The 26,471-nt window shown below is 44.3% G+C and overlaps 1 protein-coding gene across 2 annotated transcripts in view; it reads left to right on the top strand.

Moving 5' to 3' along the window:
- HCN1 (hyperpolarization activated cyclic nucleotide gated potassium channel 1) overlaps positions 1-26,471 on the top strand; it is a 1,081,228-nt gene that overhangs the window by 179,201 nt on the left and 875,556 nt on the right. For both annotated transcript variants that reach the window (XM_078675048.1, XM_078675049.1), the window contains exon 2: positions 24,736-25,159. In XM_078675048.1, coding sequence (XP_078531174.1) covers positions 24,736-25,159 — 424 coding nt within the window. The remainder of the gene's footprint in view (positions 1-24,735; positions 25,160-26,471) is intronic.

The following is a 26,471-nucleotide window of genomic DNA, read 5'->3' as shown; positions in this document are numbered from 1 at the left end:
TTACATTAAATAAGTAAGACACAACACACAATAAAAAATCAATACCAAATTATAAAAATAGAAAATATGTTCATGATTAAAATGACACCACAACGACAAATATCCAATGTAGGGAACTGGAGACATGAATTTTTACAGATTAAACACCTTCTAGTGCCTAAAAGCCCAAAGTGTCACTTTGGGACATCTGGTAGCAGTTGGCTGGGACAAAATCAAAGTTTCAGGCCACCCTTAATGGAGCGCGAGTCTATACACTTAGCGGTAGGGCCCAGTCAAGTTTCTACCTTCTGACTTAGTCACACTTTTGGAGCATTTTGGCTGGACGTCGAGTGAAGTTCCTTTTCAGGCTGGCTTTGGGTCCAACGACAGCAGCTTGGCTCAGCACGATTCCTCAGTCATCTCCTGGAAGTGTTGTCCTGGATGAAAAGCTCCGGGGCTTCAGCGGGGCAAACCTGTATCTCAGGCCGAATCGTGGTTCGATGTTGCCATCTATACTCTGGTCGATGGGTTGGTTACCTTATGAAATGTTTTATCAAAAATTCTCCATACTTCACCAAATTTCACAATCTTCTTCCAGAAGGTCCTTTTGGAGTTCCATCGTGTCCACAACACCATTCCAAGGTTCCATAAGCTCTGAATTGCTCCTTGGGATGTTGGGACTATGTTTCCCACAATGCACCTGGCCAAATCCTTTAAATTCCAGCTGGAGGTGGTCCGATGGTTTCTTCTCACTGGAGATGCTGCAGGTGAAGCTCTTTTAACCTGTTGCATCAGGGAGTCCACTCCTTCAACTTACTAGGCAAGGCAAAGTCCTTTTTGGGCAGCAGGTGCGGATCTTATGAGCGCAGTCCTTTCTTGTGCAGTCCAAGCGTCCAGCAGTGCAGTCCCTATTCTTCTTGTAGTTTCAAGACAGAGATCTGAGTTGCTGCACAGATCTCCCATATTTATCCAGTGTTCATGGGCGAAAAGCAGGAGACATCCCTGACCAATGGGGTACGGGGTGCCGCCCGGAAGTATGACAGCTTCCCCCAAAGTGTGCCTATATTCTTGTACCAGAAGGCACTGTACGTTATTATCCAAAATGGAGAATCCCCCCCCTGGAGTTTAAAGTCTGACTAAGCCAATCCACTGGTATGGGTAACTTTTCCTAACACTCCCTTTCAAGCTCCTCTTCTAATTCAATTACTAGGGCCCCTGTCAGGCTTGGGGTGCAGGACGTGGTGGTGAGCCTGTGGCCTGTCCTAACTGCCATTCGCTCTTTCAAGACCAGTTTTGCTACTCCACCCCCATTCTCTCTGTTGCTCTGCAGTTGCAGATCTCCTTCCACCAGATGCCCCTTGTCTCTATGCAGGCCAATTCACACGGAGGCCGCTGGAAGGCTGGATTTTGTCACATCAGAAAAACAAGTTCAAGAACTTATTGTCTGTAATATTTATATTAAATCTAACATTAGCAAGCTGTTGGATTTATCATAACTATTCTTTTAAGTCTTCGAATTATATTTTTGGCTCACTCCTGTCAATAGTCAAACTTTATTAAAGTATTCCCAAGTTAGCCTATGGAGCCAATGTGCTACAATGGAGAAAATGAAATTGGAGGTTTTACCATCATCAGGGCATATAAAACATATAGTAAAATGTCTCTGCTTATATTCAGAAGGCACTCTACCCCATGGACATTTAAAGCAGGGCTACCTTGAAAATACCAGAAGGCAACACTGCAGCGTACACTTAAGTGCATTAAATCTACTGGGCCTCAAAACCTACATACCCTACCATATACTAGGGACTTACAGGTAGGTTGTCAGTACCAATTAGAATTACACCTAATTACCATGTAATTTTAATCAGAGCACAGGCCCTGAGTCTGGTAGAAGAGCACAGGGCAGAATGAGAGACAGAAAACCAGCATCTAGTCACAATAAAGGGGCAATAAAGTGGGGGAACACTGCAAAACGTCCTAGTTTCTCACAGTTGTATCCTGATTCAGCCTTTAGGCCCTGCTACCAGCAATATTGCAATTTCTTCTCGTCTCCTAATGAAAGTCTGTGTGGTAAAAAGTATTTATTACTGACATGCAAAATCCTAAATAGGATTTATCAATTCAAAGATTTGTAAAAAAAAAAAAAGGATTTATGAGGGAAGTATTTTGGATGCATAATTGTAGCACCCATACATAAAGGCAGTAAAAGGCTGTACTAATGTGGTCAGTCACACTCATACACATACATTATGAGACATATATTTGAATCAGCATTTGTATATCTGACTTAATATTTGATTGCAGATAGTATGCATTCTCTATTCTTCTGGGCTCTTCCTGTACTAACATATAGTTTAATGTACTGACAGCACCATAAAAGTGTATAAAAACAGTATAGGATGAAATAACTATCGGGGCAATACTCAGAAACACATTGGGCCTCATTTATGAGGCCATGCGTCACCTTTATGCTGCCGGTGCTTCACTTTTTGTGACACACCAGCAACGTAAAAAATGTGCCTTGTTGCGCCTAATCTACAAAGTGACACATCTAGGTAGATGCGTCACTTTGTAAACCCCTGCGCTACATTATTCTTACGCCAGGTATAATGTATGCAGGGGGGGGGTTCTGATGCAAGACAGGGTCATAGAAGTGACGCAGTGAAATCTATAAGATTTTACTGCGCCGCTTCTAGGACACAAATGCGTCAAATTCTCTGACGCAGGCCCTTTGGACACATTGCTGGAGGTGTGTCACTTTTGTGACACACTCCAGCAATGCGTCACTTTTGCGCCATACAGATACGTCAGAAACACTGACGTATCTGTAACTCCTTGCGCCATGATGCGTCATACTGTAAATATGACGCATCATTAGTCTCGCAAGGAGGGCGCAGTGAAAAGTGACGCATTGCTGTTTTCACGCAGCGATGCGTCACTTTTCATAAATGAGGCCCATTGTTTCTATGATGAAAAAAGGGGACCATGCCTTAAGATTCATTAAGAGGGACTGAGTGTCACAAAGTCTTTGTTCTCATTTGTCCCTCAGCTATTAAGGCCTTAGAAACTCAGCATGAATTCCCAGTACCTCATAATTTATTAACGACTGCTGAAATTACATTAACTATAATAGCTTGGCACCCATAAACTTATTTTGTTGGTAAGAATGTCTTGCTGTAGAGTTATTTATTTATGTGTTTGTTACTGTCTGAGTGCTTGTGCTTTTCTAGTGGAGGAAATGTTTTTTTATAAAAGGAAGATTTTCTTCAAAACAAATGGTGAATATGCACACTCTGGATGAAGCCAGGATGAGTGATTTAACCTATTTGGTTATTCAGTTTCCTTCAAGTAAACATGGTGCACTTATAAATTCCATTAGGACTGAAATATTCTCTAATATTTGATTATTTCTAACAAACAGTGTCATATGGCAAGGCTGTCTCCATTGCAGGTAGGATTATTTTTGGCATGGAAAGAGTAAATACAAATTCTCCTTGGTATGCCTGTTCAAGGAGGTGTAAGGTTTTGGCACTGCCCCAGGTTTACTTGAGTTAGTGATTCTGGGGCAGCTTCAAAATCCATGGGTGCTGTGTGGGAGAACCCATCGCAACACCCATGGAAAGTCTCCTTAATGCAGAGTAACGAAAGGCAGAAACTTGTGCTGCTGTGTCTTACTCCATATATTTGAGGCCATGCAATGAATATTACATTTTATTACTGTTTGGCCAACCTTGATAGATACCTAGCACAAGTGAACAGTTTCCCACCGAGGCTACCAACAGATACAATAAGTCACCTGCAATATGCTGATGAGATAGTCATACTAAGTCAGACTCCCATCGTGCTACAGAGGTCAATCAATGCATTGGTTGAGTACATTGAGCAGCAAGGTCTTGGGTTGAACCTAGGAAAAACAAAGGTGATTCATCTGGTTAATCCAAAGAGATTTTCTCCCAACTGGTTCATGCATGGTAGTCGCATTGACATTGTAACTTCCTAAACATATCTTGGGGTTGTGAGAGAGAGCCATCTGACCTTCAAGCAGCACTTTGCCTTGATGCATGCCCAAGCATGCACCTAACGTTTGCATTCAGACAGCTGTATAAGAAGCTAAGCTGCCCATCATGTCAACATCTGTTTACAGTAATGGTAGCACAGTTTCTATGGGAGGTTTCATATGGCCTGGAAATCACCCATGGAAAAGAGGCGGGTTTATTAAATCTTCTTCAAGCAAATGTGTACAAATATATCTTCCACCTGACAACGGCAATCTCCAAAGCCCAAGTTCGGCTGCAATTTGGCCTAAAGAGCCAGGAATTGCAAAGAATAAAAGCTTTCATAAAGTTATGCTGGAACCTTTGTACCGAAAAAGGCTCATTGAACAACTTGTGCTGCCGGGAAATAGAGTCTCAGATAAGTAAAAACCCAAATAAATCATGGGGACCATAATTGTTGACATCAAGAATTGCTCTGGGATTAAGGGATGCCTAGACCCTCCCTATGAGAAGAGCATTGTTCAATAGGCTAAGTAACATCTCAGCCAAACCTCTGTCACAGCTGCAAGAAAAGAACAAGTTAGCAGCCAAATGCCATGCATGGGCAGTCATCTCCTCACATCAGCACTTAAAATCACAAGTTTACTTAGCAACCTATTTTGTTACCCATATTAAAGCACCAGTTTATGTTGTTTCATTCTGGACAGTTCGAAACAAAAGATCTCATCCCATCCTGGAAGAATCGGTCAACAGTTTTAAGCTGTTGCCTATGCGGGTACAAGCAAAAGTCAGTAATTGACATATTATGTGCATGCCTAGTGCTCTTAGAACAAAGAGGAAAACTCCTTAAGCTAGTATTCCTACCACAGCAGTGATCTCCTTTAGGCAAAACGTCATCTTTTGGCTCAGCGGAGATTCCATGGCCCTGGTAAGTCGGGGAACAATTTACCTGTGCCTGTTGCAAAAACTGCCCAGTGACCCGCTGCACCAAGAGCAGTAAGAAAATGCTATCTTACAGGCCAGATGCCCTAGAATGACTGAGATTCAAAATCTAATAGTGAAGACCGCTGAGACAGACTCAACATGATGGGCATAGCCAATATCACTTGCATTTGCATAAGCACTGTTTTGCACATTCATATATTTATAACGTTATCAGGAATCTTATCATGCAGGTTTTCTATGCCTAAATGGCACAAAATATAAGCCCAAGTCAATTCCAAAATTGGTATTTCTTTTTTTTAGGTCAATCAATCAATCACAGACATTTATATAGCGCACTACTTACCCGGCGGGTCTCAAGGCGCTTGGGGGGGGGGTGTGCTGCTACTGCTCGAATAGCCAGGTCTTGAGCTTCTTCCTGAAGGAGAGGTGGTCTTGGGTCAGGCGCAGGTCGGGAGGGAGGGAGTTCCAGGTCTTGGCGGCCAGGTAGGAGAAGGACCTTCCTCCTGTTGTCGTTCTCCGGATGAGGGGGACGGCGGCGAGGGCGTGGCTGGCTGATCGGAGATGACGTTTGGGAGCGTAGAAGTTGATGCGGTTGTTGAGGTAGCCCGGGCCTTGGTCGTGTAGGGCTTTGTGTGCGTGGGTGAGGAGACGGAAGGTGATTCTTTTGTTGACGGGGAGCCAATGCAGGTCTCTCAGATGTCCGGAGATGTGGCTGTGTCGTGGGACGTCGAGGATGAGTCTGGCTGAGGCGTTCTGGATCCGCTGGAGTCTCTTCTCTTCTGGAGCTTGGCGGTGGTTCCGGCGTAGAGGGCGTTGCCGTAGTCCAGTCAGCTGGTGTCGAGGGCTTGGGTGACTGTTTTCCTGGTCTTCCGTAGCATGCGCAGGATGTTGAAGCATGACGAGGATACGGCGTTGACTTGTCTGGTCATGGTGAGGGAGGAGTCCAGGATGAAGCCCAGGTTGCGTGCGTGGTCTGTCGGTTTGGGTGCGGTGCCCAGGGCGGGGGGCCACCAGGAGTCGTCCCAGGCGGAGGGCGAGGAACCCAGGATGAGGACTTCCGTCTTGTCTGAGTTCAGTTTTAGGCGGCTGGTCGTCATCCAGTTGGCTACGTGTTTCATCCCTTCGTGAAGGTTGGCTCTGGCGGCGGCGGGGTCGTTGGTCAGGGAGAGGATCAGCTGGGTGTCGTCAGCGTAGGAGATGATGTTGAGGCTGTGTTGGCGTGCGATGGCCGCGAGGGGGCTCATGTAGACGTTGAAGAGGGTGGGGCTCAGCGAGGATCCTTGAGGGACGCCGCAGATGACTTCGGTGGCCTCTGACTTGTATGGTGGTAGACGGACTCTTTGTGTTCTTCCGTCGAGGAAGGAGATGATCCATTCCAGTGCCTTCTCCTGGATTCCGACGTTGCTGAGACGTGGCAGACAGTGTCGAATGCCGCGGAGAGGTCTAGGAGGATGAGGGCCGCTGTTTCTCCGTTGTCCATCAGGGCTCGGATGTCATCGGTGGCAGCGATGAGGGTAGGTAATCTTCAAGTGATTGGATCTTAGCTTTAATAAAGTTCATTTAAATTGCACAATTACTTCTAACTCTCACGTCTCATTGTTGTTTTTTATATATTGTAATGATTTCAATTAATCGTCAATAAAGTATTTACTACTACTACTGTTTGAGCCCTGAATAAATGCTTTACACATTGCCTCTAAATTAAGCCCTTGGGTAGCTTGGCACACTGCTTGTCTTCCAAGCTACAAGAGGGTTACGCACAGATTAATTTAATTACTTTTGTGGTTCACCCTGACTAGGATTATGACTATTACTTGGGATGGGTTCTCAAACCCTTAAACGAATTCTCCAATTTCTTACACTTATTAATATCCATTGATTAGCTAAATAGCTCAAATTGCAGGGCTTTTGTTCTCACTGCTGATTACTTGCCACATGCTCTGACAAAAGACATATCCTATAAAACAAAACAGTAGAGGAATTGTGATACTACATTAGAACAGTATGTAGAGCAGATTAGCTAAGGGAAATAAGTATTGTCATGGTTGCTGGACCAATTGGACTCCAATAGGAATACAGCTTTCCATATAAAATGTAAATATAAACGTTATAGCAGTTATAGATCAAACTTCCTGACTTCCAGACCTAGAGCAGGCAAGTACTGTTTTCCTTTTGTTTTTTCTTCGAGTAAACTACACCTGCCTACCACACCTGCTAGCCAACTTCATGATACAGTTAAACAAAAGAAAGGATGTTATCCAGTTGTTTGCTCTATGACTAGGGCAAGGGAGCCGGAGGGTTTGTTTTCTGTTCATCCAAGAATACAAGAGTTGGAGATGTGCTGCCATAATCATTTTCCCAGTAGCATGTAAGGAGGGTCAATAAGACACTGGCACATATTATGATGTGCTATGATAAAACCTCATAGTCCCAGGTGATTAGCTGTCATTTAAGTGTCCAAACCTTTCTGGGACTATTATTTATCTTCCACAGATTTGGAGCGTTTAAACCTTGCCTTTTCTGTTTTGCAATTTGTGAGCCTAACGAAGTTCAATTCTTAGCTTTATTCGATTTTGTTTAAAATCATAAAAGCGTACAATTAAAAACAGTCATAAACAAAAAACTTACATACAGAATCACAAGATATCTAAGAGATAAAAACATTGGTCCAAGCTGCAGGGGTAAGTTCCTTGGTTCCATATGAGAATTCATGGTTTTCCATACTTATGGCCAATGTGCATTGTTACTGGGTGGTTGAAGGCAGAAAACCACAGCCACTCAATGCACATGTGCTTCTACCCCTCGGGTATGTTGTCTCTGCCTTTGGTCTTGGTCGAGGGTTGTGTGCCAAGCTTGGATAAAAGTCGTGTAGGTCCCAGATGGATATAGGGCCGTCACCTTCTTGGGGATGCAAAGTTTGCAGGTAGGGAACAATTACACTACTTCTAAATTTTATGAGAACTAGGTCACCGTCAATGTCTTTTTGTAGGGGACCTAACCAGCCCACCCTTCTAACAGACATGATTGTACCATCAAGATCTAGAGGCAGGGGCCTATTTTTAGTCAGCCAATACGTGACTTTATTTAGTAGGTCTTGTTCCCATTCGGTTTTTCCATGTTTGAGTGTAGGGACTCCCGCAAGGACACACACGAAGGGTGCAGCCTCCGGAGGTAACTGTATGTGAGTGGTATTATGAGGCTCTACTCTTGTAGCAAGATATTGTGAAGGACCAGGTTTGGAGTGGGCTTTAGGGGCAGTAGGGGATGGTAAATTAGAGACTAAAGGATGAGTTTGATTATTGCTGTATGTACCAGGTGGGTTGGAGCAGTTTGGTGTTACAGATTTTTCGGTGGGAGGTGAGTTGGCCATACTACTTTTCTCTATTCCCAACAGCCTATCCTCTAGAATAGTAATTTTGTCAATTAGTGGAGAAATGAGTGATCTAACCATTTGTTCGATCTGAGGCAAAAAATTCAAATTGAAGTAAGTTACCAGTTGGTCTAATTTTACTTCAGAATTTAAAGGGGGATTAGTTACAGTCAATGGGGGGGCTAGAGCACAGTTTTTGTAATTTGGGTATATTCCCTGTGGGATTGACCCCATCCCACTTCCTTTTACTGGATAAAAGCTGGGGAAGTACTATGTTTTGCGCGTTTGCGTTTTTGGGTAATGAGGGGTGTTCCAGTGGGCTGACAATTGGAGTTGATATACTGGTTCTTTTGGCGGGGCGAGATGGGGGACTTTTGACTTCATTTCTAACTTCCACAGTGAGATACCTAGTTTTTCAAAGGGAATTTAACTCGTCCAACAGTGAGAGATTTTGCGCTGTACCATTTGTTAGATCGGGAGATTGGTTGGTCGATATGCTATCTGTGATCTTGCAGGATTCATTCGTATTAGCGGTGGGCGGAGATGACCTACCACAATCTTGTGACCCAGGACGTGGGCCTCTCTGGCTGGTAGGTTTCTTGGTAGCCCCCTTTTGAGTCATGATGGAATGTGCTAATATTAGAGTGTAGCAAGGCCACAAGACAATCTGGGGATATTTAGAAATTTTTAACTAGTATCCAATAGGGAAATCCCTTGCCAGTGTGTCGGGAGGGGTCAAAAAGTCGTTACCTCAGCGATGTGATAAGGTCAAGGGGGGTGGCCCGTCCTGTCCTCCTCCGGCCTCTAAGGGCCTCAGATGGCCCGCCCTCTGCCCGGGCTCAGCCCGGCGATGCTCGCGCGCGTCCCGCGACGCGGGAGGAAGGGCTGAGTAAAGTACGCCTCCGGGCGGAAGCCCCAACTGTCAGACGGCGTCCCCGCGAAGCAGGGGAAGCTGGGAGTTGTGGTCTTTGCTGCCGTGCCCCTCTCGGCAGCCGCGGTTGGTCGGCGGCGGCGGGGGCAAGCAGTGGTGACTGGAGACCTTAAGATACACCAAACAGGTAACGGGATCCCCAGGGCCGGTGAAGAAGTTCCCTGCTCCACCGGAGGAAGGGCTGAGTAAAGTACGTCTCCGGGCGGAAGCCCCAGCTGTCAGACGGCGTCCTAACGAAGTTAATTCTGTCCTTGTTTTGGTAATCTTTTTTATGTTGTGTGATTGCTGGCAAGTGGGCTATTTCATAGTGTGAGTGGGTTCATTCATTCTATTCACTGAAATTTCTTTTGAGTTTTAGACAGTATTTCATTTGTACAAGAGGTGTAGGTAGTTAGCACCAGCACCCATTTTTTAGATACCAAAACTTAATTTTCGTAATCAGACTTTGACTGAGAGTAAGCGAAAAGATGGTAGAAAAGAGAAAGGGGAGAAAAGATAGGGGAACATGTGTTGGACTAGAAACATGAGGTTACATATAAGTCAACTCTGGCATTTGGCAGCATCGGCAGTGGGCTCTTAAGAAAACAATCTGATGTGGTACAATTTTTATACAAATTAAGCTGAGGTCTGAGATATGGAAATAATCAGGAATACGACTTGTCATCTCCTGCAGCTGTTCATCTCCTTCCTGTTCATTCACACTTGAAATTATTTTCACCTGCTCACAACATGAAACAGCTGTTCCGCCCATCAATCACAACCTCCATGTAAATACCCCAGTGGGGTGGGCAAAACCATGCTCTAATTTGCCTCTTTTACAAGGCTTTACCCTCAATGGGTTCTACCATCTTATAACCTGTAAAACCTCTTTTTGACCAGTTTTGGTTATATTTAATTTAATTTGAACCACACTGTGAGACGGCGTGTCAGTGTATGCTGCTCACTGATGTAAGTATAGCACCCTGCACTATCCCGGGCGACCCTTATGTTGATTTTAGTGGTTTACATAACCGTAGAAAGCACTCTAAGTGGTACCTGTGGAGAGCAGCCTACAGACCTAAATATAGGAGGAGTGCAAAGCAGCATGGTTTACCAGTATCTAATCCTTTAGTATAGGCTAAATGAAAAAGAACCACACAGTGTACTTATAAAAAGAGAAATTTCTTACACAATCACTCACTAACACTTTACAATATCTCCTACCAGGAGATATTCACAATGCACGCAATACTTTGGACATAGAACAGCAAGTAGCACCAATACACAGTGGACCCCAGACGGGAGACCAGACCATATATCAAAATAGTGGGATATGAACCACGACATAAGTCGAGACTAGACCCAAGAGAAGAAGAAGAGTCGGGGACCCATGCCACACCAGATGAGAGTCTAGGATCCCCACAACGGTCATGTGAGAAGAGTATAACCCGACCACATACTCAATACTGATCAGTGGGTACATCGCGGTTTCAGTTTTACCACAGAAGGATGAAAGCGTCGGGTGGAACCCAGAAGTGAGTTTGAGCCGAAGAGTACCTCAAAGCATAGAGGACAGAGTGTATGCCACACAGGAGTGTCCAGGAGGCACAGAAGACAAAGGCCTCTCCAGTTAAAGGATGCAGGAAAACACAAATGATGAGGAGCTTCAAGTACTGCTGCACTCAGTCAGTAGCTCTGCCCGAGATACCATGACATTGAAGACGACAGAATCTGTCAGTTCCAATCAACTGTGTCGGAGCGGGATATACTCGTTGACAGAACCTTTTGATGCATCCGACTGCGTTGGCATTGGACCCCGATGAGGGATACTGGCCTCAAACTTTGATGAGGAGACAGTTAATTCCTGGAGGGAGTGCTGGACCACCACCAGTGTTGCTAAGCTTTTTGGAGTCCGTGGGACCCAGGATCGGCACACCAGTCAGCTGTGTTGTGGTGCCTGCGGATGCAGGGGAGTGACTCCTTCACTCCAAGAGAAATTCCTTCCTTATGTCTTTGATGTCCACAGGTCTTGCGAGGACCTCTATTGAGCACGGGCACAGACTTTGCAGCAAGCTTGCAGGACAAGGAGGCCAGGTGCAGCAGGGTTCTTCCCAGTTGCCGTCTCTATGCCTAGAGTGAAGTTTATCAGAGTCCAGAGTACCCAGGTGGTTGGAGTAGAAGTGGAGTTGGATCTGAATTGAATCCAATGATGAATCTAGGGACCCACCCATAGGTAAGCCCTTAATTACCCTACAGAGACGGTTGGGAATCGACGAATCAGGGGTCCCTCCCAGAGGAGGGGTCAGACAGTGGTGAGGATACTCCCATGTCCCTTTGTTCAGTTTCATGCCAGAGCCAGGAGCCAATGGCTCCCTGATCTGGTTTGAACTTGAGTTTGCAAGGATGGCACCAAATGTGCCCTTCCAGCAGCAGACTATGTGACGCTCGCCAGCGACCCTACCCCGGCCAAATATACTAAATTCTGTCTGGGAGGTCGTCACACCTCCCTGTGACAGGAAACCTTTTGTCCTACCTTCCACTGCTTGAGTTTGGCCCAACAGCAGGAGGGCAGGCATACTACTGTCGGGGGTCGGCAGCAGCCCTAGGTTGCTGACTGGCTCTGTAAGATTGGCCCCGGGAGCATGGAGAGCTCCTTTGAGGGGCCTTAACGTTGATGGAATCACACCTTCAACACTGGATACAGAGTTAGGGTATGATTCCAACATGTTTGATACCAAACATGCCCAGGTTCGGTCCAACCAGTTTAAACATGATCATGGCATAATGACGCCTGGCCTCTCTATATTGTAAAGGCTGATTTACCTACAAAGCTCAGAGAATGGACTCCTGGGTTTGTAGGGGTGGTCGGCTCATGCAGGGCCATCCTCACACTTGTAACCGAGCACCCTGCCTTTGGGACTGAAAGCCCTGCTAGAGGGGTGATTGATAAGTTCCAAGGGCAGTGACGTTAGATATAAGGAAACATATCTTTCATGAGAGGAGCATGCACCAACTCACATAGGCTGCAATGGCAGGCCTGTAGTCATAGTTTGGAGGGTCCCTCGTGGGTTGCATAATACATGCTGCAGTCCACAGCGGACCCCTGAGGCATACAGGCCCTAAGTACTTCGGTACCATATACTAGGGACTTACAAGTGTGCCCCCCCCCAGTAGCCAAAAAGGAATGTACAAGAGACACACCATAGCCAATTTAGGGAGGAGGCACAGTGACTGGGGTCCTGCTTAGCAGGATGCCAGTCAGACTAGCCAGAAAACAGTTATGACACCAGCAAAAAGTGTGGATAACCACGAAAGCAGATCCTACTTTCCTACACACACCATTCATTAGGAACACATTTTCACCCTCGTCTTACATGAACACATTTCTCACTCTGCACTCACATGGCACAGATCTAACTCTGCACTAATTTAAACCTGAAGCCCCTGCTGCACATGCATGGTCAACCAAGTGGGTGGGAGGAGGTCTTGGTTTCAAACTTTATAGCACATTATCAGGTAGATTCTGCAAGTTCACCAACCAATATTTGCCAATATACAGAATTTTCTATGTGTTACTATCAGAAAGACTTCAATAGCTGTGTCTACCTTTTAAACACAACACAGGTAATTCTGGATTTTTGCCTAATGGGATGAGGATGGTCTCCATGGTTCATTAGGTGATTAAGGAGACCAGATTACATGTCTCAGATTTTATGAAAAGTAGCTTCTGCATTTCTGAATGGTATGTAGTTGATTGAAAGGGTATCTCCTCTCACACTTATTGCACACCCCATCATGCAGACCATAGTGGTGAAATAGCCATTAGTAGTCAACTTGCTTCATGCTGTACATGTTGTTGCTCGGATATGAATTTACCTTAAAAAAACGAAAAGACGAGATGTGTTTGGTAAAACAGGAACACATTTAATTAAAAGGAGCTGCTGGGAGAGCCGCAACAGATGTGTGTCTGAAGACTGGCATGATGTACAGAGGTTTTGACCATCATTTTCTACAGTTCAACCATATGATAAGGGGGTGCAGGAGGCTCTCGACTTTGTGGAGACCCAATGTGGGCAAGTGTGAGTGTGAGTGTGTCCAGATGTCCGGCACGGGGAGCATGTGATCACTATGTGTAGTATACATGTTGTGTTCTGATTGACTGAGCATTCCTAATTACATGTGGCATCTGACTTTGTATTATTTTGGGAAAGCCCACCACTTTGGCCAAATGTGTTTTATTGGGGCCAATCTCCTTTGACCTGAGAATAGGAAATAACAAAATTGGCATGTGCATGCTTATTGTCTTGCAAAAATGTGTAATTCACGAAAGAATTCCAACAGTTATTGAGGGAGAACACCAAGCAGATGTAGCATTCCAGAAATAAGTGTGGAACCTTGCAAAATCTAAAAGGTCAAACATGTACTCCAAGCTTAGAAAGAACCCCACAGGACTCAATGTCAGTTTTTTTTGTTAATCTGACACTTTGATTTTGAAAAATATATTTGACATATGCAGTGCAATTTTATCTGGCCCTTCAAAATAGCAATGTGTTGTAATGTCTCGAGCCAAGAATGTGCAGAATACATCCTGCATTCTATGTGGAGTGGTGTGGGCAGGTGGCATTCTGGCCGGCTTCTCCCTCTTTTTATGCCCACATCTTGATTCAAATACTGAAGCTGTTTTACCTATAATCCAGCCATCATTCTTCCACTGGCGATGAGGATGGCTGATGTATAGGAGAGTCCCTACTATAGTCGCCAGCAGCTGAGGAGCAACAGAACGGTGCTGTTGTTGAGAAGAGCAGCACCGAAGGACTACTGCTGCAATTCTGTAAAGTTGTGGTGCCGTCATGGCATTGAGGAGAGTGGCGTATAATTCCACGGTATCTAGGCAAAATGCATTATAGGTACTTGGGAGGAGAAGGCACAGAGCGCGCACAATGCTAGACATAAAATATTGCACATTTTGCACAACGTGTCACATAAGCAGCGGCTTCCATAAGCCCTGTTTACATGTTGCTTGATAACATCATACAGGTACGTGTCATAGTCTTCCCTTTGTATCGAACTTCTGTGAGCAATTGCAACCTTCTGTTTCTGAGCAACTGTGTTCACTGTCTCGTGGATCCTGCAAGCAGTTGTTTTGCCATGCTATCTATGAAGCTCTGTGTGAAAGCTATAGATATAGCAAAAAGGGCAGAGAATACTGAAGAAGGACTTAAAGAAATAGAATCAAGCAATTTGGGAAAAGTGGATGTGGTACAAACAAACTCATATAGTACCTTTATGAACAAAAGAAAAGCCGTGGCTCCCTTACAAAAAAAATGGTTGGGTAGTGAGAAAAGCTTGTCATATTACAAATGTGGGTTGAAGGGGCATGTGACTACTGATCCTAATTGTCCTGCCTTTGGTTAGGTGTGCAGGAGGGGCAAGATTAAAGAACATTTTGCTAGAGTCTGTAAAGGTATGGGAGGTAATCTTTCTATGTCAATGCCATCAGTTCATATGGTTGGTGGGGAAGGTTCATAGAGTTAGGTGGAAGAATTTATATGAGAAGCCAGTGTAGTATAGATTGCTGCTGATAAGGTGCATCCTTATTGTACCATCCAGTTTGAAGCGTTGGAGGTGTGAGCAATGGCTGATTCAGGTGCCCATTACACTTTGTTTGGTGAGGAGTATCTGGCTAGATTTCCAGGTCATGAGTAGTTTAAACCAAACATCACGTTTTTGGCTTACAGAAACAAACCTAATGAGTTGTTAGGGTACCTTGAGGACACATTTGAATTCAAGGGCAAAATGACGCATTCCAAGGTATACACTGCTAAAGATGGGTCATGATGTTTCCTGGGGGAGAACAACAAAGAGATTTACTCATAAGTGTAGTCCCCAATCACCCTTATCAGGTGCTGGGAGAATTGGCTGATGTGAATGTGGTGTGCAATAAGAAGTGGCAAGACATTTTCCCAAATTGTTCAGAAGTGAATTTGGATTGCTCAAAGGTTTTTCTCACAAGATTGTATTGAAAGATGGTGTTTGTCTGAAAGTGCACACGCCTTGCAGGTTGCCTTTAATAATGAGGGCACCTTTATAGAAGGAATCACAACAGCTGTATAAAACAGACATTATTGAAGAAATTGAGGTTTCAAAATTGTTGGCCCCAGTAGCTTTGGCTAAAAAATCTAATGTAGTGTTGAGGATGTGCGTAGATCTATGCGCCCCTAATTAGGCTATTTGGGTAGACAGACATCCTCTACCTAATAAACATGACAACATTTTGTTCAAGGTGTTGGAGATTTTACATCAAAGAATGTTAACTATAAAGTTAGAAAACTGTAAAATTGGAGTCAGAGGTGATGAATATCTTGGCACTGTTTAGACGAAAAAGCCCAGTAGTTGAAGCTTGAAAAGGCCATTGAAGGTACTCCATCATCAAGAGACAATGATCAGTTGAGATCCTTCTTGGGACTTGCTGAATATTATTCATCCATATGTTTGTGGACAAAACTGAGTGCTTACATAAATTAATGTAAAGAATGCCAGATTTGACTGGTGCATCAAGTGTAAGTGAGAGTTTGAGCAACTGAAGAAGGCAATTTCATCTGCTGCGGTGCTCATACCTTTTGATATGCATGGTAAGGGCATTGCGTGTATGGATGCTTGTGTCAAAGGTTTGGGTGCTGTGCTCTTGCAGGTGAGACAACGGAAGTAGGTCACCATTGCTTATGCTTCGAGACCTTTGAGGGATACAGAGCAGACATATTGTACCATTAAAAGAGAAGCTCTGGAATATTGGTAGGGGTGAATTATTTTAAAAAAATTGGTGTGGGGAACAGATTTCCTGGTATGGCCAGATCAGCGCCGCTTGGTTGATCTATTTACCAATAAATTAACTTGTCAAGCGTTATCCAGAATTATATGTTGGGCTCTGAAGATGTTGGAATTCTCATTTGCGATGGAGTATATGCCTGAAAAAAAGAATGCAGTGGCGGACTGTTTGTAGAGGTTGCCAGTGAATGGCTATAATAATACTGATGATAATGAAAATCAAGAGTTAGTTGCTAACGTATGCATTTCTACAGAAGGTCGCATATCTCAGTGCTTGCGGGCTGTTAAAGATGATTGCAGGGGCTTGTGAGATATATGACTTTTGGGTGCCCAGCTAGAGGGAAGCCTTCAGATAAGGTGAGTCATTCCAGAATAAAAGGATTGTCTGGGGAAGGTGGAATCTTGTTGAGAGGTGAGTTATTGGTGGTGCCGGATGGATAATAGGGCACATTTTATTATTGGCTCATGATGGCCACAGTAGCATGAGTGCAGCCAAGCGTAGAGTGAGAGCGGAATACTAGTAGCCAGGTTTAGACAGTGATGCGGAGAGAATGGTGAGAGAGTGCTTATCATGCGCATGGAGCAACAAATCACAGAGAACAGTGAATATCTGAATGTAAATGTCGGGAAATGGAGGCTCTGTGGAAGAAATTTGCTCTAGACATTTCTGGGCCATATAATGTGTTGGGTTCTCACCCCAAGTATGCTATGGTGAATATAGATTACCTTTCGAGATGGCTAGAAGTTAAGTTTATGGCTCAAGTAATGACACAAAATGTAATCAAGTTTTTGGAAGAGATATGGGAAAAAGAGGGCATTCTGTAAACCATCGTAATGTATAATGGGGTGCAATTTGTATCTCAGGCCAGGAAGGACTTTTCAAGGTTGAATGGGGTACAGCTTATTAGGTCATCAGCATATTACTCCCAGATTAACGGCCTTTGGAAAGGTGAATTATAACTCTGAAAGAATGCATATAGTTGACTTTGTGTCAGGCTGGACAGCATAGAGATTCTGTGAGAAAAGTGGTGTGGGCGTATCTCACCATGCCTGATAGAGCCACTGGCAAGGTACCATTTGATGTCATGAGGGGGATAAAAGCCAGAGCGATACTTGGGAAAGATGTGAAAAGGAAAAGGTTGAGTGACTGTGAGTCTGGAGGATCAAAGTGTGATGTCACAGTACAATTTTTAGTGGGTGATTTGGTGCATGTAAAAAAAGGGTTGAAAAGAATGTAAGGGACTATCACAGTTTTATAAACCTCTTGACGTCAGGAAGATTAATCGTTATACCAATATTGTTTTAAGAATAGCAATATTTTTACTCTTTAAAAGAGAATCACTCCAAAATAATAGCATATCGATTAACAAAATACAAGTCAAATATTACGAACCAATTTCCTTCCTACTACAAAATCAACAATCCATTATAAAATTATTGAACCTTTTTGGAGTATGGCAAAACCTTCTTCAACTTACTCCTACCTGCTTCTGGTGTTCATGAAACTCTGTGCCATCCTTGCTTTCATCTTCCAAAAAACAATATGCCATCTTCACCATTTTCTTGTGTTCCACACGTTCCTATCCACAACAACACGGTATAACAATTTACCTTCCTGACTTGAGAGGTTTAGAAAACTTTGATAGCCCCTTACTTTTCTTTCATCCCTTTTTACACGTACCCAATCACCCACTAAAATATTAAACAGAGGTCATATATGCAATTGGATAAATATTTTGGAAGATCATAGATAAGAAAAGAAAAACATTTAAGGGTTGGATCAGCAAATCAAGATGAATCGAAAGCCCTTAAACTATATTCCCATTAGTACTCTTGGCAGTCGATATGAGAGTCCTTTCCGAATGAGGGGCATAACAGCTATTTTAAGTGTATTTCAGCCGTGATTGGCCGTGCCGCTCGAAGTTGGGAACTTGTGCCAGTCAAAACCCTTGCTTTCTCCCCCTCCAGGACCTACCTATTTTGGCTGCTGGGAGTAACGCGGAACTGGGAGCATTTCTGCATCGCGGGACTGCTATGACCAATGTGCTTTGCGGCTGAGTAACCTGCCGCACCTGTGGTGTCTCCCCGCCCTCCTCCTATAAAGGCACTCTGCCATCCGTGCACGTGGAACGGGCGCGGCCGGGCACCGGGCGAAGCCCAGGCCAAGGGCGGGCCCGTTCTAGCCCGTTACAGACCGAGCAGGACCGGACCGGGCCTCCCCTTTTGGCTCGTGGCCCTGGACCATCTCAGCTAGCGCCTTCCAAATATCCATTCCTCCCCGTAGCTGACTAACCATTTGGCCACAGAACTATGACATCCAGAGAAACCAGAAGTAAAGCTACGGCATCGACCGCCATGGTTGCAGCTACACTGGACAATTTTCTCTTGAGAGCAAACTCTATTTTGAATAAAGAAATCTTGACTGTAGAAGGGCGGCTCCCACTGGGAATCAAAAGTCTCAGAAGATCTTCACTGGGCTTAATAGCCAATGCCAGAACCCCGGCTAAGGACGGGGCCCTTCCTACCGCCATTTTTGATAGCATTGATGAAACAATAGACAATGTGCTTCAGGATCTTAGGTCAACCCCTGAAATGCACAGAGAGACTTTATCGGTTACTGCTGAGGTTAATCCTGTGCCAGTAAATGTGATTTCTGTGTCTCAGGAATTTGGGGAAGATACCGTCTCCCCCCAATACACGAGGAACCAGGGAAGGTGCTGTCCCCAAGAGGAAAAGAGTGACGCAGCAAAGGGGTGGTAAACGTGCGAAAATAACTAAGAGGCCCACCGCCTCCGAACCTGAACCTATAGGTCCAGTGGCAAGTAGGGTGGCCCCTCCTGCTGTCAGCGAACCCCCCCAATCCCATCCTCTGGTGCAGAATACGGCATGCATAGCTGGGGATCTAGCGAATACTGCGGACAATCATCTCATTCACTCTTTGGAAAAAACATGAAAACTCGGATTGTCCCGCTAGTTGCTAGACTAGACTGCATTGACCGTAGGCTGCACAAAATAGAAACGGCCACTGGGGGTTTGGAAGAGCACCTTAAATCTACGGGAAATACACAGAAGGTTGCAGAAACTAGGGGAGTTGCCGCTCCATCTAAATCTCCTACCTTAGTGAGAACTCCCGCTCAGACAATCCCTTCCTTCCCAGTACAGAGCACCGAGAATGGTGCAACGGCTACTATCACTGGGTTGGTCACAATGGCTGGGGCGAATCCTGGGCGCACTATTGCTGAGGGTAACAGAATGAAGATCCAAAAGGTAGTCAATTTACCCCCCCGAGGCAGCTCCCTACGTAGTTGTCTTAGCTGGAGTGCCCGCGCTCAATGATTCTGCAGTAGAATCTTTCTCCTCCCTGAAAAACAAGGCAGCAAATTGGCTGAATACCCATAGACCGTTGCCCCCCCACATCACTAGTGAAATTATAATGGTAAGAAGAGTTCCTTGGGTGGGACACACCTCCAAAAAAATCAAGGGGGATTGTATTCTGGTAAATTTGAGGAATACTGGGATCGTCTCGCATATCTGTAGCTGGTCAGGTAGAGTTGCAGGCGCCTTAATCCAGGCACTCCCATTAGCCTTTTTTTATCCACCCATTAACAGCCAAAATGACCCAGACTTTGAAGAGGGCTGGACAAGGGTGGGTCATAGGGAACCCAACAGGGATTACAGGAGTAATTTGTATGACTACTCTGTGTTTAAAGACTATTGCCATATGAACAGATATAGCTGCCTGGATCAGGTGGACTGACTACTTCACGAAGCCGGTCCAGGGGCTCAAGTGGAGGGAGTTGATGCTTAACCTCGGTGCAGTGCCCAGGAAGTAACCAGTAAGGAGACTACCTACACAGAGTTACTGTTTATTGCTCCTTTAGGCCACACTATCAAAAGCCAAGGCGCGGGCCATGAATCATTGAATACTGTGCCCAAGCCCCCTTTTGATGTGGAACTTATTCCGCAAATCGAAGGTTCACAATCAGATAGTTCAGCACTAAAAATTCTTTCTTGGAATGTGGCTGGTCTTTGTAACAAACTGGCCTGCCCAGAATGGGGCTCTTTTATAGATATGAATGATATATGCCTCTTTCAGGAAACCTGGGCAAGGGAAGAACAATTTCGACCGAGTTTTGCTTCCTATTCAGTCCCTGCAAAGTGGGGGGGGGAAGGGCAGACCTTCAGGGGGGCTAACAATTTGGGTGGCCGCCCACCTGGGTTGTAGAGCTAGGGTCATGCATACAGCATCAGAGGATGTGCAATGCGTGATCTTAGAATGGCTGAATGGCTCTAAACTCGCTGTGGTTAATATCTACTCCAGACCCGTGAGTATCACTTCTGAGTTGAGAGCTATTGAAGACCTTTCCGCCTCCCTAAACGAGTTCCCAGAGGGAGTTACTTATGTGATAGGTGGAGATTTTAACTCCCATTTTGAGCAACTCGTGAATCTAATGGATGGAATACTCCAGGAAGAGGATGAACACTGGAATATTCCCCAGGTGGTTGGTCCCCCTGCCAGGTCATGGGCTCCATTACCAGTACAAATTATGACCTTGACATTGAGATATTCAATAAGGGCCTGTAATGGACGTATAAAATCGGATATGCCCTCAAGGTGTACTTTTAATAAACCTGGGCAGGAATCACGTTTGGATTATATTTTTGTAGAAACACGCGCATGGCATAAGATCCTTGATTTTAAGGTTGTATCCAGAGGAGAAAGTGATCATAACGCATTGATCCTGGACTTTCAATCCCCTAGCACCCCCATAACCTCCTGTCCCACAGAGTTTGGTTTAGATAATAGGGTGCTCTTATCAAGCAACAGACGGAGGCTTAGATGGGACAAATTGGTCACGCATCCAAACTTAGTGGCAGAGCTATATGCTTTGGTAATTCCGGTATTGGAAGCGACTGGCGCCTTAAATCTTCAGCACCCTTCGCCTGAAGTATATTCTAGGCTGGGTGAACTTAACATGGATCTAGCCAATACATTAGCGGTGGTCCTAAACCCTCCAGGTTTAAAAGGGAGAAGCACTGGTAATAAACCCACCTGGTATAACAGGGCCTATAGAGTCGCGAAATCGCAGCTTACCGGCAGTTAATACATCACGCCAAGGTGGAATGGGGGAACGAGATTTGGGAAAAGTTAACTTCCGCACTGGCAATTAGCGATGCTCGGAAGTTTTGGCATGTTGTGAGAACGGGCTCGGCTGACGCCGTTCCTGGTATAGCCCCCAACATCGCTGCGGAGGTCTGGGAAGCTCATTTTCATACCTTGTATTTGGTGGAAAACTCGGCGGAGGATGCAGCTCTTCCAGGATTAGCATCTGGTTCCATGGCCGAAACAACCTCCCTTGACTTCTCGGAGGGTGAAGTAAGGGCAGCTATTTCCAAGCTTTCCTCCGGTAAAGCCCCGGGGCTGGACAGGGTGCCCGGTGACCTTTTTAAACACGAACCAAGGGTGTGGGCGCCTTATCTAAAGCTTATTTTCAATGCAATCCTGGGGGGTATGGCGATACCTAGTACTTGGCTGCTCCCAGCCAACTACAGGCCAATTAACCTCATTGACGTCTCACAAAAGCTCTTCTCGAGGCTAATACTAGACCGCCTTCTAGATTGGATGGAGGAATTTGATATCTTAAGCCCTTACCAAGCCGGGTTTAGAAAGAGGGTATCTACCACAGACCAGATTTTTCGATTAAACATGCTCTTCTGGAAAACTGTGGAGATTGAGGGCGGCTCACTATACACTGTTTTTGTCGATCTGCGAGCCGCCTTCGACCTAGTCCCCCGTCGGAAACTGTGGAGCGTCCTCTCAGGAATCGGTATTCCACCTCCCCTTCTGGGTATAATAGTTTGTCTTCACACTGGAAACTTTGCGCAGGTCAGGTGCGGAAGGAAGGTTCCCTATCAGCTAGATTCCCCGTTGGCAGGGGGGTAAGACAGGGTTGTGTCCTGGCGCCCACCCTGTTTTGCCTCTATGTCAACGGGGTAATCATGCACCTAAATGCGGTCTCCAATACTGACGCTCCAAAGCTCCCTGGGTCGAGGTTCTCTGCGATTATGTTCGAAGATGACACTCTATTACTTTCTAAGACCCCTATGGGCATCCAGCGAGTTCTGGACGGTTTTGTGTCTTTTTGCCAGGACAGGGGGTTGGAAATAAATACTTTGAAAACTAAATTTATGATTTTCAACCCCCCAACAAAAACACGTCCAAGTCCAGTGATAGACGGAGTTCGACCTGAAAGAGTCCAGACATTTGATTACTTGGGTCTCACCTTGAACGAAAATATGGCCTGGGTCCAACATCAAAGAAAATGTCAAGTTATGCTAGCCCAAAAAGCGGGAGGCATTCTAAAGCTATATAACAAATCTCTGGGGGAACCAATTGGTCCACCGCTGGAAATTTACAAACTGCAGGCTCGTGGGGCGGTAATATATGGGGGCGAATTGTGGGGCCACAAGCGTGTACCCGCGATTTCTGTTGCAGAGAACACATTTTTAAGACAACTGGTATCTCTCCCTCCTACAACACCACTGTTGCCACTAAGGATGGACCTGGGTCTTTGACCCATTAAGGAGTAATTAGGTGTTAAACCATTGACTTTCTGGAGGCGCCTGTGGGTAACCCCCAAACTCATGCATTATAGGCAAGAGCTGACAGAGGTGTTAAGTCTCCCTAATGCGCGGAAAATCACTTGGCTGAAATATGTTAGAGAGGAACTCAAGAGATTAGGCCTCCCTTCAATGTGGTCTGACCCGGAACGCGCGTGTAGCTCTTTTGCGCGCAAGTACATTGTTAATTTATATCATAAAAATATTCTCAGTACCACTCTATCGAATGTTAATGTGGGTCCACTTTCTGGCTTGTTTTTTATGACCAAAGATTTTTATAAATTTGAAATCGTATTCGACAATGTTAGTCCAGATGTTTTAAGAAAACTTTATCTCCAATGGAGACATGGCTCTTTACCGATCAGAGCACTTACGAGTAAATGGTGTGTATCCACCTTGAAAAATTGCCCTGCTTGTACATCTGAGCTCGAAAATGAATTACATATAGTGTTTTTTTGCCCTGCTTATCAGTTGGCCCGAAAGAAGTGGAATACTCCTATTTATAGGAACTTGAAGATCAGGCGCTGTTTTGAAGCATTTAGAATACTCAAACCTGATCTTTCTCCTCTAATTGTTTTTGCTTTATCCAAATTTTTAGCAGCCATGTGGAACATTAGAAGGAAAGCTGAGGATGCCACTGGAAATAGGATTTAGTGATAAATGGGTCGAGCATTTGGGTATAATGATTCATAGCCCCTGAGGTTCAGGGATTTCAAACGACTATATGTTTAACTATGTACACGGTTATGATTTTTACTCTGATGATTTAACTTCATAAGATGAAATTATTGACTTTTTAATGGTTTTCTGTCTATTGTCTTGAACTGTATTTATTGATTAATTGTGAACTCTTTTATGACAACACTGTTGAAATAAAGATGACAATGAATGAATGAAATTCATCTCCTAGTTAGTTTGGATAACTAATGACCAATGCTGAAAAATAGGGGCTGCCTACGTTTTTTCATACGGAGCATGCACAGATTTTTGATTCAAAGACACACGTAATGGGAAGCTGTCCAGTGATGTTAGTTTCACATAAATATCATGAAAGAGTAGAATTGCATGCTGCCATAAACCAAAAGGTGACTAGACACCAAACTGTTCAGCTTTGATGATGGCTACTCAGACCTTAGTATATGTCTTTTATTACGCTGCATTAAAAAAATCATTTGTTAATGCGGCTTTATAAAGTGATTGTAATGCTTGAGGTAATCAGAGCACTTTACACAGTTATGCAGCGTTACAGGCATATTGTGCAAACATAAAGTGATAAAACATCATAGGACTAAGAATTAGTGGCACAGTAACTGCAGAGAGATATCTGTGTGCTCAGAATTACCTGTACTGTAAAGTAGCTCCTCACCATTGCTGCGCCATTATGAAATAATGACCCACTAAAGGGGAATAACAAGTAGGCGCGGACTTATGATGACTTTTCCTTTAGCCAGGGCATTTTCTGGGCTTGATGAAGTGCAGATCTAATAAAAGTAACTCCAACACAATTTCAAGTATTTTATCGGTTGTGGCCTTGGCATTAATACAGAGCGCATCTTCCCAGCGGCACACCGCTCCCTCCACTTCCAGGAAGAGATAAGAGGACTACGTTCTGATTCAGGAATGGATGACGAACCTGTCGGATGAGGAAGAATAAATGACCAGGCAAGCATTGTAAGCAATGCATACCAATAGGCAAGAACCACTAAACTACTCAACCCCCAGTTCAATACTACTGCACCTTACAAGAAACAACGGGACACAAAATTGAATGTCACAGGAGATAAGACAATGCTTGACTCTTGAAAGGACTTCAATATTTGGAATGAGAGGTAATAGGCGACAGCAAAAACAAAACAGTATTATGTGAGGATACAGATAATAAGCAGTGAAAACAGCTATACACAGTGAGGTAGAGGAATAATTAACTAAACTCGTAAGGCAATAGAGTAGTAACTGATGAGGTGTATAACAAAATTTACAGAGCGGTACAGCCAAAAACAGCAATTTCAATGATCAAATCGTGACTTGGAAAACAATGTGTTATTTTCAATACAGATTTCTTAATGCCTGCATTTTGTCTCTTTCAGATTTTACTGGGATCTGATAATGCTCATCATGATGGTCGGCAACCTAGTCATCATTCCAGTGGGGATCACATTCTTCACAGAGCAGACGACCACCCCGTGGATTATTTTCAATGTAGCATCAGACACCGTTTTTCTGTTTGATTTAATCATGAACTTTAGAACTGGGATTGTGAATGAGGACAGTTCTGAAATCATTCTGGACCCACAGGTCATCAAGCTGAACTATCTGAAGAGTTGGTTTGTGGTGGACTTCATCTCTTCGATACCTGTGGATTATATCTTCTTGATTGTCGAGAAAGGGATGGACTCCGAAGTGTACAAGACGGCGAGAGCCCTACGCATCGTCAGATTTACAAAAATTCTCAGTTTATTGCGCTTATTGCGACTGTCAAGGTTGATACGCTACATCCACCAGTGGGAAGAGGTAAGACAAAGCTACTCCCTAACTGCTATTTCATTGAATGATATCTTATTATTCCACAGCAGCTCCCTGAAGCCGCTCTTCCAAACATTGTGTTCAAATCAAAGACCGAAATCTAAATCTCCCTCGTATTTTATTATCATTTCCTTAGCATTCTTTGTAGGATGGAATACAAGCTGTTTGCATTCTTGTGGCTATTGAAGCGTTTTTGCAGTTATTTATTTTCCATACCCTATTATTCATACACATTCATTTCAATACATTTAAAAATAGTTAATGTTGGTCATTTAATGCACCCGACACTACACTATATATATATATATATATATATATATATATATATATATATATATATATATATATATATATATATATATATATATATATATATATATATATATATATTACCTACTGGCGGTCGCCAGTAGGTATATATAGTTAGGATTTTTTCTCTATGGGTTTTTTGAAAATTCTATGTCTAATAACTTTGGCGTTTGTGGACGGAATTGGCTGAAATTTTCAGGAAAATGGCACATTTTGTTTCTGAGCAGCCCTTGAAAATTTGGGGGGGGTTCGTCCAGTGGGGGCCGAGAAAAAAGGGGGGTCCCAAAACGTGTTTTTAACATTGAGTTTTCCATAGGGCGGTTGGCCTCACTTTTAGCCCGAACGGCTGAATGGATTTGCACGAAACTTGGCAAAATTGTAGGGACTGGTAGCCCGATGTGCCTTTTGTAGGTCTCAATATATGTGCTCCAGTGGATTTTGAGAAATTAACGTTTAAAAAAAGATATATATCTGTAACAGCGGACCGGTTAGCGCTCTGGTTCGCGGACTTTTCGCGCAACGGAGCTTTGTGAAGCGAAGCTGATTGGTTCTCCGGCGTCTGTCAACATTCCAAACAGTCCGTAGCGGCCGCCATCTTGTCTCTCGGTAGGATCGAGAGACAAGAGGAGGCCAAAGCGAAGGGGCAAATGACCATAAGGGGGCATAGTAGATCCTCGCTGACCCCCTAGGTTTGATGTGGAGGTTTTAAAAGGGCCCCGCGGGGCAAAAAAAAATAATAAAAATAATAATTGAACGGCTGAATGGATTTGCACGAAACTTGGCAAAATATTAGGGACTGGTAGCCCGATGTGCCTTTGCTAGGTCTCAATATATGTGCTCCAGTGGATTTTGAGAAATTAACGTTCAAAAAAAGATATATATCTGTAACAGCGCTCCGCTTCGCGTAACGGAGGTTTGCGAAGCTGATTGGTCATTCTGTCACTGGGCTATACTTGGGCTACATCTGGCTGATATTTGGGCTACATTTGTT

The sequence above is a fragment of the Lissotriton helveticus genome, chromosome 2_1 (assembly GCF_964261635.1).
Source record: "Lissotriton helveticus chromosome 2_1, aLisHel1.1, whole genome shotgun sequence".
Classification (NCBI taxonomy): Eukaryota; Metazoa; Chordata; class Amphibia; order Caudata; family Salamandridae; genus Lissotriton; species Lissotriton helveticus.
Note: the sequence above shows the minus strand (reverse complement) of the source record. Positions and strands in the feature narration are given on the sequence as shown.